This window comes from Canis lupus, chromosome 9 (genome assembly GCF_003254725.2).
Source record: "Canis lupus dingo isolate Sandy chromosome 9, ASM325472v2, whole genome shotgun sequence".
Taxonomy (NCBI): domain Eukaryota; kingdom Metazoa; phylum Chordata; class Mammalia; order Carnivora; family Canidae; genus Canis; species Canis lupus.
The window spans coordinates 12,194,429-12,215,025 of NC_064251.1; the positions used below are offsets into that span (position 1 = coordinate 12,194,429).

Genomic DNA, 20,597 nt, shown 5'->3' on the forward strand with positions numbered 1-20,597 from the left:
AGTAGGAGCAGCTAGCCAGTTAGGGGAGACCCCTGGAAAGGGTGATGTTCCTCCTAACTGATCATGTGATGAAAGTCTACAGAATGGGCAGCCCCAGTGGCCCAGTGGTTTAGCACCGCCTTCGGCCCGGGGTGTGATCCTGGAGACCTGGGATAGAGTCCTGCGTCAGGCTCCCTGTGTAGAGCCTGCTTCTCCCTCTGCCTCTCTCTCTCTCTCTGTGTGTGTGTGTGTGTGTGTGTGTGTGTGTCTGTCATGAATAAATACATAAAATCTAGAAAGAAAGAAAGAAAGAAAGAAAGAAAGAAAGAAAGAAAGAAAGAAAGAAAGAAAGAAAGAAAGAAAGAGGAAGGAAGGAAGGAAGGAAGGAAGGAAGGAAGGAAGGAAGGAAGGAAGAATTCTACAGAAGAGGGAATGATGGCCGATGTCAGAACTTCTGAGAAATCACTGGGGATGCAGATGGAGGAATGAGCACTGCATTCAGTGCAGAGGTCATGTGTTGATTGGACAAAGTTTTCAGTGTATTGGAGTGGCTGAGAGCCCCACTGACATGGCCACTGGAAAATAATGAGAAATGCAGCAAGTATGCAAACAACTCTTTTTGGATAGTTTGGTTATGAAGAAAGGTAGAGAAAAGGCAGAGTGTTTGAAGGGGGGTTTGGATTGCAGCGAGCCTTCACTTGTTAAATATCCGGATCTCCTCCCCAGAATCCCCCACCTCCATTCCCCAGTCCCCTCCAGCTAGGTTGGCAGGCCTCTGTCTAATTCTGGCTGAAGGGCTGATAATAGACTATGTGTCACTTCCCAACCAAAGCACAAAGAATCAGGTAGGAGTTCTTCATGCCCCTTTTTCTCTGGCCACACATGACTACTGATATTCAAGATAGTGGAGTCTGCCTGTCAAACAATATTGGACTCACAGTCTGGGAAAGTATTAATTAGTCACATGAGATTATCGATATCAAACCATTTTCGCCCTATAAGAGTAGCACTTTCTTATGGTTTAACTTAACAATATACCTTTGTTAAAACCCTGAGATTTGGGGGTCAGTTTGTTAACATAGCATAACATATAATTTGGTAGAGGTGGTCAAAGAATTCTTTAAAATATTACAGTCTGGGGGCCCCTGGGTGGCACAGTAGAGATAAGGAGTACAGGGCCCCAGCAAAGGCCTTTGGAAGAGGCCTTGGGTAAGGTACCATGCACTCTAAGGGAGGGAAGGCACATGGATATGGATGCAGCTGGATGGTGGACATGGAGAACCATTGATGAGATGGTTTTCTTTTGTTGCTGCTAGTTTTCTAGTGAAATAAAGGTCTAGTGAAATAAAGTGAGAGAGTGAGGTTTGAGAGGAAGAGAAAGGCAGGAAAATTTCTTAGAGGGTGGGAAAGAAATTAACCACTACCATGTGTAAGGCTCACTTAAGCTTCCTGGCCTTAAGCTGAAGTAAGACCAGTTAAGCGTAAGTGTCTCTGCTCTTGAACACAGTGAGATACAAAAGTAAGGTATGTGAGTGTTTGGTTCAACCAGGGTGGAGGATTTGTGAGTGAGGAAGGTAGAGGACAAGAGAGACAAAGAAATTGAGGGTAGTCCAAGGGAGGGATTACATTGATAGACTCTAACACCAGCTGGAAAATGAAGAAATAAGGAAGTTGATGGAAAGTGTACAATGGAGGGGCTAATGGCTCAGAAGTCCCTGCTGGGCAATGATTCGGGTTAGGACATGCTTTGTTCTGTCTGTACCAGCTTAATTACATACAAGTTTTAGCTGTGAATGTCAACCTCTATGAGATAATGTTATCTAATTAAATAAAAGTTTGAAAAATTTTGCTTTCCTTAACTTTATCAATCTATTTAGAACTGAAAGCTAAACGGAGAGCCATACATCTGCAACAACGGAATGCCTCATTTTTGGTCTACCACTCTACATTGAAGTGGCATGTAACTATTAAAATATATGTAAAACCATTCTTGGGGCTTTTAGTCTTCCATTAACATAATTTTTTTCATTGCTGTTTTCCAGTCATCATCATGTATATTGAAAATATATTTTTCTTATTGAAAAATATCCTACTCTCCCTTAATTTCATTTTCTTGCTTTCCAGGATACTTACATGAAGAATAGCTTTTCCTCCTTGCAGATGATTCATAGTTAAGGAAAGAATAGAAATATTTTTTATACTCCGACACAGACCCTAAGAGCCCAGAGAAATTCTTCCACATTGATCAAAAGCAGCAGTCTCAATGCAGCTGACAAGGACACCGAAAGCCATCCAACAACAGCTAGCCTATTTATAATTGAAGGCTTTTTATTGAACTATTTTGGGTTCCTGTTATATATTATCTCCACAAAAACCAATCAGATTAAAATGAAATATCACAACGGAACAACAAAACTTGTTTTATTTAGAAAAAAAAGGCAACCTTCCAAACAAACATCCTAATCTCTTAAAGACAATGATAAGGCAATCTGGCAGCTTTCAAAAGTCAAAGTGACTTTTAAGCACTGTTACTTACATGAGCAGAATTTTCTACAGATGTCAATGCAAAATTAAAAAAAAAAAAAAAGAGCTACCACTTTGAAAAATAAATGTGTAAAACTTTAGAGTTCATACAGGATAAAAAGCTTGTTTTAAACATTTTTAAGATTGAAAGCAAAATCAGACACTGCTTTTTGGAAGTATTTTTAACAAAAAAAAATAAAAGTAAAAATCAAATAAAGTGCAAATTCAAACACAAAGCAAAAATCAGAAGATTAATTTGGGTAAATCAGATACTGCATGGGTAAACATTTCCTCTGATACCAAAGAACCCAGATGACTAGCTGGACATTATAGGACAACCACTTCAGGTTGTTCTACACAGAAGCAGCAGGGAAAGGTCTGATGTTTGTCTAGGGAAATAGACTAATAAGTCTACTAGAAAAGACACATTAAGAGAATTCCATGAAGTCAAATGGATCTGAGGTCAAGTCCAAAGTGATCAAATAAGAGCTGAAAGATGAGTCAGCTACCAAATATTCAAGGAGATCAATCAAGATTGAAGTCAGAAATATAGATAAGGAGGTTTGTGAACCCAAAGGTGCAGGTAATGAGGAGGTGGGAACCCAAATCAGAGTCTAGTTGGGAATGAGGAAGGTAGGAATAGGCATGAATTGGTTCAAAAAGCTTAATCATCTTGCAAAGAGGAGCTGCTTCTACCTTTTGTTCATGATGACCCATCTGAGCCAGCACATGGCTGGATTAGCTGGGTCATGACGTGGAAAGTAAATAACTCCTTGTGTGGGTTTGGAGAAAAAAACTGGAATTCGAATCTTGGTTCTGCAACTTATGTCCCTGTAATGCTGAGCAAGCTACTTAACTCTTCCAAGCCCTAGTATCTCCAACTATCCTAAGGGAATATGACCTCAAAAGAATTAAAGCAGATTCATGTGGCAATTAAGGTAGATAACATATGTCCAGGTGCCTGATACATGATACAGATACAATAAGTATCTTCTTCCATTAGGCCAATACATACTGAACATGCTTTGCAATTATTTTAACTTACATCAATTATTTTTAAGAACTTCTTTGAGCACAAGTAAGTGCAAAGCAGAGGATCTGTGTTTTCTAGCCTTACAAAAAATAGAGAAGATAGTTGATTTGTTTTATGACATTGAAAATGTGAACTTTTAACAAGAATGATTCTATAAAAAATCTTGTATTGCCTGATCAAACTGTTGGGGTGGAAATGAGACAGGACAGAGGGTAGTAAACAAAATAAGTAATTATTGCAAACATAGTTAACCTCACATCAAAATCCTTTGTCCATCAAAGGTGCCCATTTCTCCTAACAGAAAAAAGAAAGCATTAAGATATGAAGTTTATTATATTGTACACTTGAAACTAATACAACATATGTTAATTGCACCTGAATAAAAGATAAAAATAAATTTTAAAAATCTAATCAGAAAAAAACCTAAAAAAAAAATTTTAATTGAAGCTTGAAAAAACAACCTTGTGGGTGAAGGACAGATTCGTGTTCAGAGAGGTCACTGGTCTAAAGGCTGCTATCTAGTCACTAACAGGAGCCTGGCTAAAACCCACATCTCTCCCTGCATGTGTATCTAACATTCACTCATCAAAGGAGCAGCATCAGCATTATTTCTTCAGGGAAGTCTTTCTGAGACCAAAGACTAACTTGTCAGCTCTGGTATATTCTCATATCTCCCTTATTTCTCTTCTCATTATAGTCATCAAACTTATTGTTACCATGTGTACAATAAGAGCAGTGCAGAACATGGGTTCTGGATTCAAACTGAGTTTGCATCTCATCTCTCCAAATTACTGAACCTATCTAAACCTCCGCAAAGGGAATAGCAGTCCTTACTTCAATGAGACAGGACAATGAAATAAGCCTTTACAACAACGCCAGGTGCAAGAAATATCGACCATTTTTATTTCCAGTCAGTAAGAGTAATTAATTAGGGCAAGGAGTGTTTAATACCAGATGTTTCATACACACATAGTATGGTGCTCCCCAAAATAACACTGGGTGTCTGTACCTTATTGGACACTTAAAATCGAAAATCCAGAAAATTCATATACTTTGAAGGTAGTTGTGATTCTGTTTCTTAAATATAGGCAGTCCTTGCTGCACAGAGTTCCAATTTGCATAGCTTTTTATGGTTTAATTAGATAAGCTCAGTGCCCCAACAAAACAGTTAAAATTTCAGTTAGTATAGTATATCTTCTGTGGTGAAGAAAAATTATTTTCCTTATTTTTAAAAGTATATTGTCTTCTTATTAAGTTATAATAATTTTTATATGTGTTTGATAGCAATATTTTATTTAAAAAATCCGTTAGAAGATACATATTTTGCAGATATTTTTCCTCCCAGTCTGTGGCCTTTTTGTTTTCTTAAGAGTATCCCTCAGGGTTCCTGGCTGGCTCAGTGGGTAGAGCATGTGACTCTTAATCTCAGGGTCGTGAGTTTGAGTCCCCTGCTGAGTATAGAGATTACTTAAAAATGAAATCTTTTTCACACTACATCTGAAAGGAGGTATGTACTTTGTGTTGGCTAGTTGGATTTAAATACAAAAAAGTATTTTAAGAAATAAAATCTTTAAAAAAGTATCTCTTGAAGAGCAAGAATTTTAAGTCCAACTTACCAATTTTTTTCTTCCATAGTTTATACTTTTTGAGTCCAAAGAGAATTTTGCCTAAATTGACATCACTAAGATTTTCTCTTAGTGTTTTATACTTTCCTCATTATGTGTAGGTCCACGATCCATTTCACACTACTTTTGTGTAAACATTGAAGTAAAAGTCAAGGCACTTTTTCCCCCGACATGGATATCCGATTGTTCCAGAACTATTTGCAGAAAGTTTCTTCATTCTCCTTTCTTCATTATCTGAGCACCGTTTTTTGCCAAAATTCAACTGGTTATAAATTTATAGGTCTATTTCAGGATTCTTTATATTGATCCACTGATTATGACAGATTTATCCTTGTGCCAATACCACCTTCTCTTAGTTGGTGTAGGTATATTATAGTCATGAAATTGAGCAGTGTGCATCCTCCAACTTTATTCTTTTTCAAAATTGATTTGGCAGTGCTTTGCATCGTCAAACCAAATTCAGAGTCAACCCGTCAATTTCAACACAGAACACTGCTGAGATTTTTTAATTTGGACTACACTTAACGTAAGGATCAATTTGGGAGTAGTGACATTCTAACAATTTTGCATCTTCTCTCTCATGGGTTTGATATTTATCTCCCCTTATTTAGGTCTTCTTCAATTTATATCACCAATGTTTTTAATTGTCAGTGTATAGATCTTGCACATATTTTGTTAAAACTTGAAGTATTTTGTCTTTGTGTTGCCATTTTTAAATGGTATCGATTTTTGAAATTTCAAATCATTATTACAGGATACACTACTAGTACACAGAAATACAACTGATCTTGCATATTGACCTGGTACCTTGGGATCTACTCAATTTACCTATTAGTTCTAGGAGGGTTTTTCATTTGTTTTTTGCAGATTCTTTTTGATTACTTCAGGTAGATGACATGTTATCTGAGAATAAAGACAGTTTTACTTCTTTCTTCCTGATTTATATGCTTTTTTTTTTCATTTTTAATTGCCCAGGAGCATTAGTATAAAGAAGAATTATAAGTGAGAATGGACATCCTTTTCTTTCCAATCTTAAGGAAAAATCATACAATCTGTCACCATTAAGTACACTTTTAGCTATAGATTTTTCTTTTTCTAATATTTGCTTTTGATCCTATTTTTCTGAGTTATCCAAAGATGGATGTTAAACCTTGTCAAATGCTTTTTCTGCATCTACTGAGATAATATCATGGTTTTCTTTTTTTAGTTTTTTAATATGGTAAATTATATTGATTTTTTTTTCTTTTTTTTTTCTTTTTTTTTGAGAGGGAGAGAGTGAGCATGAGTGGCAGGAGAGGCAGAGGGAAAGGGAAAGAGAATCTTAAGTAGGCTCCACACTGAGCCTGGAGTCCATGGGGCCCGATCTCACGACCTGGAGATCATGACCTGAGCTGAAATCAAGAGTCACACACTTAGCTGACTGAGCCATCCAGGTGCCCCTACATTGATTTTTGAATGTTGAACCAACTTTGCATTCCTTGGATAAGTCCTACTTGGCCATGATGTGTTATTCTTTTTATATATATTTTGATGAGGAACTTTTTCCGTCTATAATTTTCTTCCCATAAATTGTTCAGTTTGGGCATCAAGGTCCTGATAAGTTTATATGCTGAGAAGTGATTCTCTTCTTCTATTTTTTGAAAGAGTTCATGTATTGAATGGTATTATTTCTTCCTAAAATGTTTGATAGAATTCACTAGTGTAGTCATCTGGTCTAAAGTGTACTTGTTTATTCATTTGTTATTTCTGGGCTAATTCCATAAAAAGGTTCTACAAGCAGTTGTTTATGATTCTTCTTTCCAGGGAAACTGGCATAGAGATTGCCAAATACATATTTATGAAAGCAAAAAATAAAATGTTACCTGGCTTATTTTTTTAATTCACTTAAAAATATTTTGCGTGTGATCAGAAAATATAGGTGGTAACTTATATATGTATATATAATATATAATATATAATTAATTTGGATATCAGATCATATTAAAGACTATTTTATAAATACTAACATTATAAAAAGGATTGGTATACGTTAATTATGTACAGTTAAGTGTAAATATTCAGCACATTGACAAATGTTCTTCATTTAATTAGGTGATTAGTGAGACAACCTAAGTTATGAGAACAAATCAAAATATTATCTAATTACAAATATTCAAAACAGTGGCTGAAATACTTGATGGGAAGATGTGTGAAGCTAAAAAGAACAAAAGTTATTTAACTGAAAAAGATTACAAAATGTTTTCCCAAGTAACTTTCTCCTTTCCTTCTTGAAAGATCTGATCAAAGCCAACATCAGACTCCTTTCATGCTCCTGCAAATCTCTGCTCATGTGATTTTTAAAAATCTAAGATTTCCCCAAGAATTGTCTATCAAAAGTTGTGCTATTTCTAGTTTCTGAGTGGTAAGGACTGGGTCTCTAGCATTGGCCAATTTTGACTTGGTTTTATTCCCAAGGTCTTACAGAGTATTTAAAAAAAACAAACAAACACTGATCTTCACATCTGGATTTTTGATTAAAATGCTGTCTAATTCCTTAGCCATATAAGGCACATTTTAAAAAGATGGCACAGGGCAGTTAAAAATCATGCCAAAACACTCTAACTGGAAACTTTTATAGTATTTTATTTTCAGTTTATAACCTAATAAATGCAGATAACATGGAACTTCTAAAGATCCTGCCAAATATAGTCCACTGACCCTGGGTGAGCTCTTTATCTAATTTGAGCTGATACTATGTTGGGGCTATTTTATTCTCAGTTAAATTGTACAGGAAATAGACTAACCTGTAATTTTTTTAAAAATCTATGTTAAAATACATTGTGACTCTTTAGGTCTTAGTCAACAATGTTATCTTTTCTTTGTATCCTTGTATTTAATACATTTCTAGTGCACAGTTAACTTGAATATGAAGTTCAACTGAATTATACTAGTGATATGGCAATTTTCAAAATAATCCAGAGATTCAGATCCTAATGTGATATACAATGAAAGAATTACACATTTAGTTTTCCTTCACTAAACGTTGTTCTAAATGTACACATGCATTTACTTTGCATAAATCAGTCATTTAAATCCTGTTTAAGCTTTTTTGTTAAAATTAGCCAACACTTCATTGCAGATCAAAAGTCACATATTTGAAGGCAATGTCAAAAATCTTAAACAGTTTCAGCTCTTTAGAAATAGAAAATGAACGAGAGAGAAGCTAAGTAGCATGTGCATACTCACTCTTCTTCTTCCTTGCTACTTTTCTAACATCCTTTCTCGGTGTTCAGTTCCAAGGGATAAAATTATCATCAGAAGTAAAACTTAAAAATCTCTCAGGAAGTACAACAAATAAGGCAAATGCTTAGCAAATCTCAATTTTGTTAACTGTCTCCCCAAAGTTAATACTGTGGGACTATTTTATAACAAGACTATTCTGGGACATCCCTATTTAATCTTTATATGGTTTGAGACTGAATGATTCCTACTCCAGAGAAAATACTGTTGCAATAAGGTTTTGGTTATTTAGCACAGTAGCAGTGGACTAGCAGGGATTCAATTTTTGTTCATGTAAATACTATCTGGTTGGTAATTTGCTTGATCCCAAAATAACTTCATGAACCTTCTAAGGACTTCTGGAGATCAGATTGACTTCTTATAACGTTATATCTCATGGTAACAGTTTCTCCATTTTTAGAAAAGTTGAAATCAATATAATACCTACTACTCACCCCCTCCATTTTAAGAAAATACTGAATAAAAATGTCATGTTCCATGAGATTGTTGTTGAGGATGTTAACCACATCATATACTGATTTCTTTGTGAGAGCCTCTAGGAAATTTTTCTCCAAAGATTTCAATTCCGGGATCCCTGGGTGGCGCAGCGGTTTAGCGCCTGCCTTTGGCCCAGGGCATGATCCTGGAGACCCGGGATCGAATCCCACGTCGGGCTCCCGGTGCATGGAGCCTGTTTCTCTCTCTGCCTGTGTCTCTGCCTCTCTCCCTCTCTCTGTGTGGCTATCATAAATAAATAAACTTAAAAAAAAAAAAAGTTCTCTCCTTTCTTTAAAAAAAAAAAAAAAGATTTCAATTCCAGGAATTTGAACTAATTATTTTTTAGAAGATTTTTTTATTTAATATTTGACAGAAAGAGAAAGACAGAGTACAAGCAGGCAGAGCAGAAGGCAGAGGAAGAGGGAGAAGCAGTCTCCCCGATGAGCAGGGAGCCCGACATGGGATCAACTTGAGCAGAAGGCAGACGCTTCACTGACTGAGCCACCCAGGTGCCCCAGAACTTGAACTAATTAATTTTTAAAGTCTGGTTGCACCGAATCTTGTTCTAATTATGATGCTCTCTTTTCCATTTGTTCTTGGAAAATGCAGAGTCAAATTGAGGTCATTCTCTAGGTATATAAACCCTTGTACCATGCATTGTTTTTTCACAAGCCTTACCTCTGCTTTCATCTTATTTTTTTCTTTTATTTTCCTCTAAAGTTGATTCCTTACTCTAAAAAAACTTACATTTAAAAAGTCACCTTGAGGGATCCCTGGGTGGCGCAGTGGTTTAGCGCCTGCCTTTGGCCCAGGGCGTGATCCTGGAGACCCGGGATCGAATCCCACGTCGGGCTCCCAGTGCATGGAGCCTGCTTCTCCCTCTGCCTATGTCTCTGCCTCTCTCTCTCACTGTGTGCCTATCATAAATAAATAAAATAAAATAATTTAAAAAAAAATAAAAAATAAAAAGTCACCTTGACTTCCAGTATTTTCTCTCCTAAAGATATGAAAAACTAAAAATTAAAAAAAAACCCACCCTCTGCTTAAGTTAAAGCCAGAAAATGCCACAACTTCAAAGGAACTGAGTAAAAAAAGATAATAATAGTGTTGCAGGCAAGATTACCAATAGATGACAAAATTAGTGGATGCAAGTCTGAGGAGAAGCAGAATATTTTCATAGTCTCAAAGTATCTCAAGATATTTTTACATATTACAAAGGAGAAAAGATGACTTTACAGCAGAGAAACCTGACAGATACCACCTTCACCAAGTGATCAATGTCAATGTCACCAGTAATAAGACATTTCGGTATCATGCACCCCTTGATATAATGCATTTGAGAAAGGCACACCATTTCCGTAGCATTCTTGCCAAAAACGCATTACGTTAGCGTAATCACAAAAAAGCATCAGACAAACCCAAAGTGAGGAACAGTCTACAAGATAACTAATACTCTTCAAAAATGTCAAGGTCAAGAAAGAAAAGGGAAGATTGAGGAACTGTCATAGACTGGAGAGGACTAAAAGTTGAGCAAGTAAATGTGGTGGGAGATCCCAGAACAACAAAAAAGGAGCATTAGTGAAAAAACTGGTGTAATTCAAATAAGGCCTACAGTTATTTACCAAAATAAATGCAGGTTGCCAATGTTAAAAAGTTATTTTATTAATGTGAATCTCCTCATTTTATTGGTTGCAATGTAGATAAATAACATGTTGACATGGGGGAAGCCGGGTGAAGAGTGCATGGGAATTCTCTGCACTATTTTTGCAACTTTTCAGTAAGTGTAAATAAAAAGTTTTAATATGGAAAAGTTTCAAAAAGTCACCGTCCATCTTTTTTATAAGTAAGCTTTTCCTAATTACTGTTTGACATTCTCTCAATTCATTCTAAACTCATGGCTTCCCATTTTATCCCCTTGGACTGCCTCAGAAAATTCTTCATATCTAGTGCCAATCCAAATATTGTACTTCAAGGGCCACCTCCTCCATAAAACATCCTCTGAATACGACAGACCTTCTCAGATTTCCCAGCATTGTACCCTAATCTAGAATTTATTATACAGAGTTATATAGTTTTAAAAGCTCTTTCGTGCTTGTATTTCTCATTATCACTATAACAATAAAAGCTTCCAGAAAGCAGGGACACAGTTACATTCCTTTTTGGGACTTAGCACTGAGCTAAGTATATAGTAAATGCTTGTTAATATATGTTGACTCATTTACCCACAAGTTAATAAGGAAACTAGAGATTTGGAAGTTCATATCACCCATTTACTCCCTCTTTGTGCTATTTGACACCAAATATAGGACAAAAAGGACCATCCGTTATAAACTATGTATGGCAATTCTAATAATTTCTTGGTCTCAGGAAGTCTCTAAAATGGATGATACTTCTTTCAATCTAACAAAATAGTCTGGGTTGAATAAACGCCATCATCCATGTTAGAATTGCAATAATTAATAGAATTATAGGCCTGAATTATAACTCTTTAAAAGCTCATTTAAAGACTCGTTAAAATCCCTCATTCAATAATAACACGAAATGTATAGTAACATAAGCAACTGTCACAAATATGATTCAAAGATATTGATGTTTTATGAGATATTTTCCATGACCCAGGGTTGCTTCCTTAGAGTATCCCTAGGATGTCTACTGATCTGTTAAATTCATGCAGTGGGAACAAATGTCCATTTTCTTTGCCAAGTAAATACCATAGATGAATATTAAAAATACTTCTGTTAGCCAAAACTCACATCTGCACACACTTAAAAATGTAGCTTTTCTTTTTTCAATAACAATGTGTAATACATTCTGGAAAATACAAAAAATATTATATAATACTCTACACCTGGCTGGTTAACTAGCATTTTAGTCATAAGTGCAATGATACATACAGCCTATATTATTATTGGAGTCAATTTGTGTATTTTTAATTCTGGACCCATGTATATGTATGTTACCCATTAGTAACTTTTTTGGGCATATATCTCAGGTATATCTATAAAGAGAAGGCTCTCTCATTCTTCCTATCTGTTAACATATCTATATATGTATGAGATACACACACACACACACACACACACACACGTATGAGATATATATCCCAAAAAGTTACTTGTGAGTTGGTTGTAAATCAAAACATAAAGTTCAAAATACACTCTAATGATGTAATGAACCAGTTAAAAATGTTTTTAAGGGGAAAAAAGAAAAAAAATATTTTTAAGGGGAATGCAATTTCAAACATGGAAGTTAAAGAGATTCCACATCCTACATGCATTTTCTCATTGGTGTGATCTCATTTGATTCTTAAGATAGGTTTGTTTCGAGAAGCCATTTTCCAAAATTCACCAGTCAAGTAAAATAATTGTGCTAGTTAGAGTACTGAGAAATAAAACATCTTGATGGCTTCATTAAAAAAAATTCTCACAAGTAAAACTATTAAATAATAGGTACTTACCTGAGTATATAGAAATCCCAAAGAATCGATAAAAAGAGAGGCTAGAACTAGTAGTTTAGAAAGGTCACAGGATACAAGATTAATATAGAAAAGTCTATTTGTATTTCTAACATTAGCAACAAATAATTGGGTATTCAAGTTAAAAACATTAAATGATTAGATGTAAGTCTAACAAAATAAATGCCACATCTATATGCTAAGAACTATAAAGACTGATGAAAGAAATGAAAGAAAACCTAAATAAACAGCAAAGATGTTCTATGGTCGGGCAGCCTGGGTGGCTCAGCGGTTTAGCACCACCTTCAGCCCAGGGCATGATCCTGGAGACCTGGGATCAAGTCCCGCATTGGGCTCCCTGCGTGGAGCCTGCTTCTCCCTCTGCCTGTGTCTCTGCCTCTCTCTGTCTCTGTGTCTCTCATGAATGAATAAATAAAATCTTTAAAAAAAAATGTTCTATGGTCATGGATTGGAAGACTCATTATAATTAAGATTCCATTTCTTTCCAAACTGAGAAATAGATACTACACAGTTTTTTAAAAATCCCAGCAGGATTTTGTATAGACATTACTATGCTGATTCTAAGAAAAGCAAAGGAACTACTGCAGGCAAAACAATTTTGAAAAAGAACAAAGTCGGACAACTCATACCACCTGTCTCCTAGACTGACTAGAAGACTACAATCATTAAGACACTGTGTGGGGCACCTGTGAGGTGAGGGGCTCAGTCAGTTCAGCATCTGATTCTTGGTTTCAGCTCAGGTTATGATTTCAGAGTCCTGAGATCCAGTCCTGCATCGGGCTCCATGCTCAGCATGGATTCTGCTTGAGAGTCTTTCCCCCTCCCTCTCCCTCCCCCTCTGCTACTTCTCTGCCCTGCTCGCGAGCCCTCTCTCTAAAACAAACAAACAAACAAATAAAATATTTTTAAAAAACCCACTGTGGCATTATTAGATGAGAACAGTTACGTATAGTATATAAATTGTACAAAATTAGAAAGTCCAGTAGCACACTACATATTTATGGTCAACTGATTTTCAAAAAGCGGCAAATGCCATTTAACAGAGATAGTTTTTTAAATAAATAATGCTGAAACAACTGAATCTCAATCTGTACCTTGTACCATTCATAAAATCTGACTCAAAATGGACGACAGATCTAAATATAAAACTTAAAACTTCTAGAAGAAAACAGGAGAACATCTTTGTGACTTTAGGCTAAGCACAGATTTCTTAGCTATGACACCAAAAGCATGATCTATAAAAGAACAAACTGATAAATTGGACTTCATAAAAAATTAGGAATCCCTACTCTCTGAAAGACATTGCTAAAAGATGAGAAGTTAAGCCACTGACTGTGAAAAGTGTTTGCAAATCATATCTTTTATAAAGGATTTGTATCCAGATTATAAAAAGAACTATCAAAATTCAATAAAAAGAAAAAAACAAAAAAAAACAAAACTGGGGCAGCCTGAGTGGCTCAGCGGTTTAGCGCCACCTTCAGCCCAGGACCTGGAGACCCAGGATCGAGTCCCATGTCCGGCTTCCTGCATGGAGCCTGCTTCTTCCTCTGCCTGTCTCTCTCTCTCTCTCTCTCTCTCTCTCTCTGTCTCTCATGAATAAATAAAATCTTTAAAAAAGAAAAAACTGGATACAAAATTGGATAAACATTCAGATAGTTTACCAAGAAAGATACTCAAATGATACATACATGAAAAGATGTTCAACATTATTAGTTATTATAGGGAAATACACATGCAATGAGATACACCTGTTAGGAAGGCTAAAATGATGTCACAAATTCAACAGTTATCAGGTGCTGGTGAGGATACAGAGCAACTAGAACTTATATGTATTTTTGATAGAAATGCAAAATGATATAGCCAATTTGGAAAACAGTTTGGAGTTTCTAAAGCTTAAAGATAGAGTACATACAATCCCACTCTTTGTTATTTACCCAAGTGGAATGAAAAATTTATGTTCACACAAAACCCTTATCTGAATGTTTAACCACCCAAATATTTCTCCATGGAGAATGGACAAACTTTGGTACATCCATCCAATGGAACATTATTGATAATAAAAAAGAAAGGACTATTGCTACACATAAGAACATGAATGAATCTCAAATGCATTACACTAAAGGGAAAGAAACCAGATTGAAAAGGCTACATACTGAATGATTCATTTATATGATATTCCAGAAAAGGCAAATCTAATAGTCACGGAAAATAGTGGTTTCCAGGAATCAGAGTAAGAGGAAGTGGGATTGACACAAAGGGCCTAGAGGAGTATTTGAGGTGATGGAATAGTTGTTTATCTTGATTGTGGTGATGGCTTGTCAATGTTGCATAACTGATCATCGTTTGTATGAAAATTATATCTTGATTAAAAATGTTTTAAAAAGAAGATTTCTGATAAAAGAAAGAGCCTGATTCCTTCTGGAGTTGGTGTAAGAAGGAATAAGGCAAGGGCAGGTAACATTTTTGAATGAGGATGATGAGTTCCCCAGGTCTTCCAGGCAGAGAGAAAAAACACATGTAAAACCATGAAAGGAGAATGCTTACAGCCTATCTGGGGGAAAAGGGAGTCTTCTGGGGTGAGCACAGCACAGATTGTGTCTGTGGTGGGGGTGACAGTTAAGAAAGGTAGAAGATGATACCGCTTCATACTCATTATGATGGCAATCATAAAGAGAAAACAAACAAACCAAAATCAAGTGTTGGCAATGATGTGGAGAAATTGGAACCCTTGTGTACTGCTGGTGGGAATGTAAATTGTGCACCAGATATGATAAATAGCATGGAGAATTCCTCAAAAAAGTAAAAATAGAATTACCATATAGTCCAGCAATTCCATACTAGATATTATACCCAAAATAACTGAAGGCAGAAGCTCAGATTGATATTTGCACACCCATATTCAAAGGAGAATTAGTCACAATAGCCAAAAAGTAGAAGCAACCCAACTGTCCATGGGGGAGATGAATAGATAAAATGTGGTGTATACAAACAATGGAATATATTCAGCCTTTTTTAAAAAAAGGAAACTCTGACACAGGCTACAACATGGATAAACGTTGAAGACATGATGCTAAGTGAAATATGGCAGTCACGAAAAGATAAATACTGTTTGATTCCAGTCACATGAGGTACCTAGAGCCATCAAATACATAGAAACAATGTAGAACCCTGGTTGCCAGGGGCCAGGGTTGGGGAGAGAAATAAGGAGTTAGTGTTTCATGGGGACAGTTCAGGTTTTACAAGATGAAAGAATTCTGGAGATGGTGGTGATGGTTTCACAACAATTTAAATGTACTTAATGGCACTGAACTGTACATTGAAAAATTATATTAATTAAAATAAATGAGAAGAAAAAAAGGGGAAAGGTAGGAGAGGAGAAATGCAATTATGCACATCCCTGGCCAGGAAGCTCAGGAGCTGTGGCAACTTCACTTTGCTGTGGGTAATGACACTTTGCAGGCTTGTAAACAAGAGAGGGAAATGCCATTAGCTCACACTTTACCTTTCCACAAGGTCCTGCCCGGTCCCTACCCTTCCACCCAGACTTCTTGGGAGTTTTTCAAGGCGTGCTGGCCAACAGATCCAGACAATGGCTCTGATTTCAGTTCACTGTAATCACAGGGTCCTTTGTCCCATTATCCTTGCCCCCATTAGAGGGTATCTCTCTGAAGGGAGAGGCTGTTTTTATACTGCCAGTGCCTAAACCAGCCCAGCCACAAGATTTTTTTTTCCCTTTTTAAAAAGTAAGCTGTGCTGCCCAACATGGAACTCAACTGAGCTCACAACCCTGAGATCAGGAGTTGCATGCTCTACCCACTGAGCCAGCTCAGCGCCCCTGAGATCTGTGTTTTTTAGAAAGATCCCTGTCTCAGGCAGAGAGTGTCTCAATCTTACCTTCTTCTCTTTGAGGCCAGATGGTCCTGTGTCCCTCAGGGGCCTCAGACTACCAGCCTGCTCTGCCTCGGGGCCACTATGAGCTTCTCCTTTCCTCCCTATCAGACCCTGAGCTGGGCTTTTCTGGGAGGCGAGTGATCTGAAATCAGGGAAGCCCACATTTCCTTCGGCATTCATTAAGGTTGCAGAAGCAAAAATGAGAGCCCTATGAGCAGGCTGACGTCAGGCAGGCAAAATTTCTGCTTTTTTCTGAAGCTAATGAGGGCACAGCTTCCCTGCCCTGATAGGAAGATGACCTGGGCCAGGGGCAGGAGCATCAGAGAACATCCCAACCTCACCGGCATGGCTGAGGAGGGGCTGGTGACATCACAATCACACTGTTTGGTTTCTGACAGCAGCTAATGTAATACTAGGCCTGAAGGGTTAGGACATTATTTTCTTTGTGACTCTGGTCTCTCAGGGCAGAATGGGGAAGCAGGTTGAAGATGTCCTAGGGCTCGGGGCAGGGCAACAATATAACCAGGGGGTGATTTGTATGTCCCTGTTAGGACTACGACATGGTTAGAACAGAGAACATTTAGAAAAACTGAACAATACAATTTAAAAATCACTTATAATCCCATTCCACAGAGAAATGAACTAGCATATTTGCATTTTTCCGGTGTGTAAATGTATCTATGACTTCCTTTTTTCTTGGTCTCACATCCCAAATCAAATTTGTCAAGAAGCTGTGTTGGCTCCATCTTTAAAATATATTCAGAATCTGACCACCTCCACTGGCGCCACTCTGCTCCAGGCCCCCATAATCTCTCCCTTGGAGTACCACAGCGCCCTTCTAATGGGTTTCCCACCTTTGTCCTCACGCTGCCAGAATGATCTTTTCAAGTCTAAGTTGGATCATATCACTCCTTGGCACAATGCCCTGATGTTCTTCCATTACTCTGAGTTAAAGTCCTTACAACTGCCTCAAAAGCCCTATGTGCTCAGGACCCTTGGGATTCCTCAAAATTCATTTCCTACTCTCTCTCCCTATCTACTTTCTTCTCCCCATGCTGGCTTTCCTGCTGGTCCTTAACCATGCCAGCCATGCTCTTGTTTGGTCTTTGCACTGGCTGTTCACTCCATTAGAAATGTTTTCCTCCAGATAATCCACATGGCTGATTCAACTCCTTTGCTGACCTCAACGAGGCCAACTCTGATCACACCATTTAAATGGCCCCAACTCTGGTACTCCAGTCTCCTTTACTCTTTTCTATCATTTCTCTTTCAGTAGCACTTAGACACTTTTTAAAAATTCTATGTACATTAATTATGTGGCATGTTAACTGCTTGTTATTTGTCTCTCTTGCTAGAATGTGAACTCTGAGGAGGCAGGAATATCTGCCTACACCAAGTGTCTAGGACTGCTATACACGAAATTGGCACCAAATGCTGAAAGTGTTAAGAGTGTGCCATTGTCTGCTAACTGTCCCTCAGCATCCATTCTTCTTCTATTTCTTTGTTTATTGACTTCTTTATTAATTTTAATTCCAGTGTCATTAACATAGTGTTGTATTAATTTTAGGTGTACAGTAGACTTATTCAACACTTCCATACTGCCCAGTGTTCATCATGACAAGTGCATTCCTTAATCTCCATGTTTTACCCATCCCCCTATTCCTGTCCCCTCTGGTAACCATCAATTTGTTCTCTATAGTTGAGTCTGTTTCTTGGTTTCTCTCTCTTATTCTAACTTTGCTTGTTTTGTTTCTTAAAGTCCACATTTTAGTGAAATAATATGGTATTTGTGTTTCTCTCACTGACTTTTTTTTTTCTATAGCTCCATCCATATTGTTGCAAATGGCAAGATTTCATTTTTTTTTTAAAGATTTTATTTACTTATGCATGAGACACAGAGAGAGAGAGGCAGAGACACAGGCAGAGGGAGAAGCAGGCTCCATGCAGGGAGCCTGATGAGGGATCTGATTCCGGGACTCCAGGATCATGCCCTGAGCTGAAGGCAGATGCCCAACCACTGAGCCATCCAGGCATGCCTGATTTCCATTCTTTTTATGGCTGAATAATATTCCATTGTATATATACCACATCTTCTTTCTTCATTCATCTATTGATGGATACTTGGACTGCTTCCATATCTTGGCAATTGTAATAATGCTGCTATAAACACAGGAGTGCATGTATTCCCTTGAATTCATGTTTTTGTATTTTGGGATGAAATACCAGATAGTATGACTACTGGATCATAGGGTAGTCCTATTTTTAACTTTCTGAGTACCCACCATACTGTCTTCCACAGTGGCTGCACCAGTTTGCATTCCCACCAATAGTGCACCAGGGTTCCCCTTTATCCACATCCTCACCAACACCTGTTTCTTGTGTATTTTATTTTAGCAGGTGGGATTTTGACAGGTGGGAGATGCCTGTGCTCTTTTCTAGGATTTTTATGCTTTCAGGTCAATCTATTTTTTAAAAAGATTTTATTTATTCATTTGAGAGAGAGAGAGAGAGAGAGAGAGAGAGCACGTGTGAGCTGGGGGAGGGGCAGAGGGAATCTTAAGTGGAATCTCCAGTAGACTCCACGCTGAACAAAGAGCCCAATGCAGGACTCAATATCATGACCCTGAGATCATGACCTAAGCTGAAATCATGAGTCAATGCTTAACTGACTGAATCACCCAGGTGCTCCTCAGGTCAATTCATTTTGAGTTTATTTTCGTGTATGGTGTAAGAAAGCGATCCAATTTCTTCTTTTGCATATAGCTGACCAGTTTTCCCAACACTGGGAAGAGACTGTCTTTTTCCCATTTGATATTCTTTCCTCCTTTGTTGAAGATTAATTAACCATATGATTGTGAGTTTATTTCTGGGTTTTTTATTCTGTTCTTTTGATCCATGTGTCCATTTCTGTGTTAGTACTATACTGTTTTGATTAGTATAGATTTGTAATATAACTTGAAGTCTGGAACTGTGATACCTCCAGCTTTGCTCTTCTTTTTCAAAACTGCTTTGGCTATTCAGGCCTTTTGTGGTTTCATATAAACTTCAGGGTTTTTTGTTCTAGTTCTGCGGAAAATGCTGTTATTTGGTAAGGATTGCATTAAATCTGTAGATTGCTTTGGGAAGTATAGACATTTTAATGATATTTGGTCTTCCAATCTATGAACATGGAATGTCTTTCCATTTCTTTGTGTCATCTTCAATTTTTTTCATCAGTGTTCTATAGTTTTCTGAGCAGAGGTATTTCACTTTTTTGGTTAGGCTTATTCCTAGGTATCTTATTTTTGGTCCAGTTGTAAATGGGATTAAATTCTTAATTTCTCTTCCTGCTGCTTCATTATTAATATATAGAAATGTAACAGATTTCTGAGATTAAACTGTTCTCAGAGGGATACCTTTTTTGGGTTTTGGTATTTATGTTATGCTAACCAAGAATAGACTACCACATCAAAAGAGATGAATATTTTAGAAGTCCACAATATAGATAACTAAAGGCTTTCAGGCAGGTTGTACCAATTTATGTTCTAACTAATAATATTTTGGAGTATCTATTCATTACACCTTTGGTATTTGGTATTATTAATTAAAAGTGATGCCAGTATCATTTAAAATAATTTGTTTATTCAATACATGAAAAATAGTATCTTATCTTAATTAGTATTTCCCTTGATTGCTTGTGAGGATAAAGAGGTATATTTAAACCAACTGTAGTTTTTCTGGTCATATACTTTATTTTTACTGGGTCCCATAATGTATTCAATTTAGTAAATTAATTGACCATTTTCAATTATTATTATTTTTTAAAATTTACTTATTTGAGAGAGAGAAAGAGAAAGAGAAAGAGAGAGAGAGTACACGGGAGCAGGGAGCAAAGGCAGAGGAAGAGGGAGAAGCAAACTCCCCGCTGAATAGGGAGCCTGACTCTGGCCCTTCCTGGGATCATGACCTGTGCCAAAGGCAGCTGCTTAACTGACTGAGCCACCCAGGTGCTCCATTCGATTATTAATTTAATCCTCACAATATTGAATTAGGAAACCCCATACCACAGGGAATAATTGCCTCCCTTCCATTATGAACAATGATTAGACTGACACTTGACTCTCAGCCCAGAGCTCTTCCAATGTGCCATGCCCTCTGACCCCTCTGTGACATCAGACACTCTGTGCCTAACACCGAATGCCCATCAATCAGCTCACCCTCTGCCCTCCCTTCCTAGAAAATCTCTAAACAAAACAGGCAGGAATATGGACAGTGAGGCTCTGCTTCTTTATTCCAATCTAAGTCTGCTAACAAATGGAAAATACTTTCATTCTAA

The 20,597-nt window shown here is 37.1% G+C and overlaps 1 protein-coding gene across 9 annotated transcripts in view; it reads right to left on the reverse strand.

Moving 5' to 3' along the window:
- CEP112 (centrosomal protein 112) overlaps positions 1-20,597 on the reverse strand; it is a 401,294-nt gene that overhangs the window by 123,437 nt on the left and 257,260 nt on the right. For 4 of the 9 annotated variants that reach the window (XR_007412846.1, XM_049113963.1, XM_049113965.1 and 1 more), the window contains one exon: positions 9,678-9,833. The exons of 3 other annotated variants lie outside the window; for them this stretch is intronic. Coding sequence is in view for 4 of the 6 variants with exons in the window: in XM_049113963.1 (XP_048969920.1) it covers positions 9,678-9,833 (156 nt within the window). In the remaining 2 variants the exon portion in view is untranslated. Of the gene's footprint in view, positions 1-9,663; positions 9,834-20,597 lie in introns of all 9 variants that reach the window. 2 more of the 9 variants (XR_007412847.1, XM_049113966.1) reach the window with 1 other exon arrangement.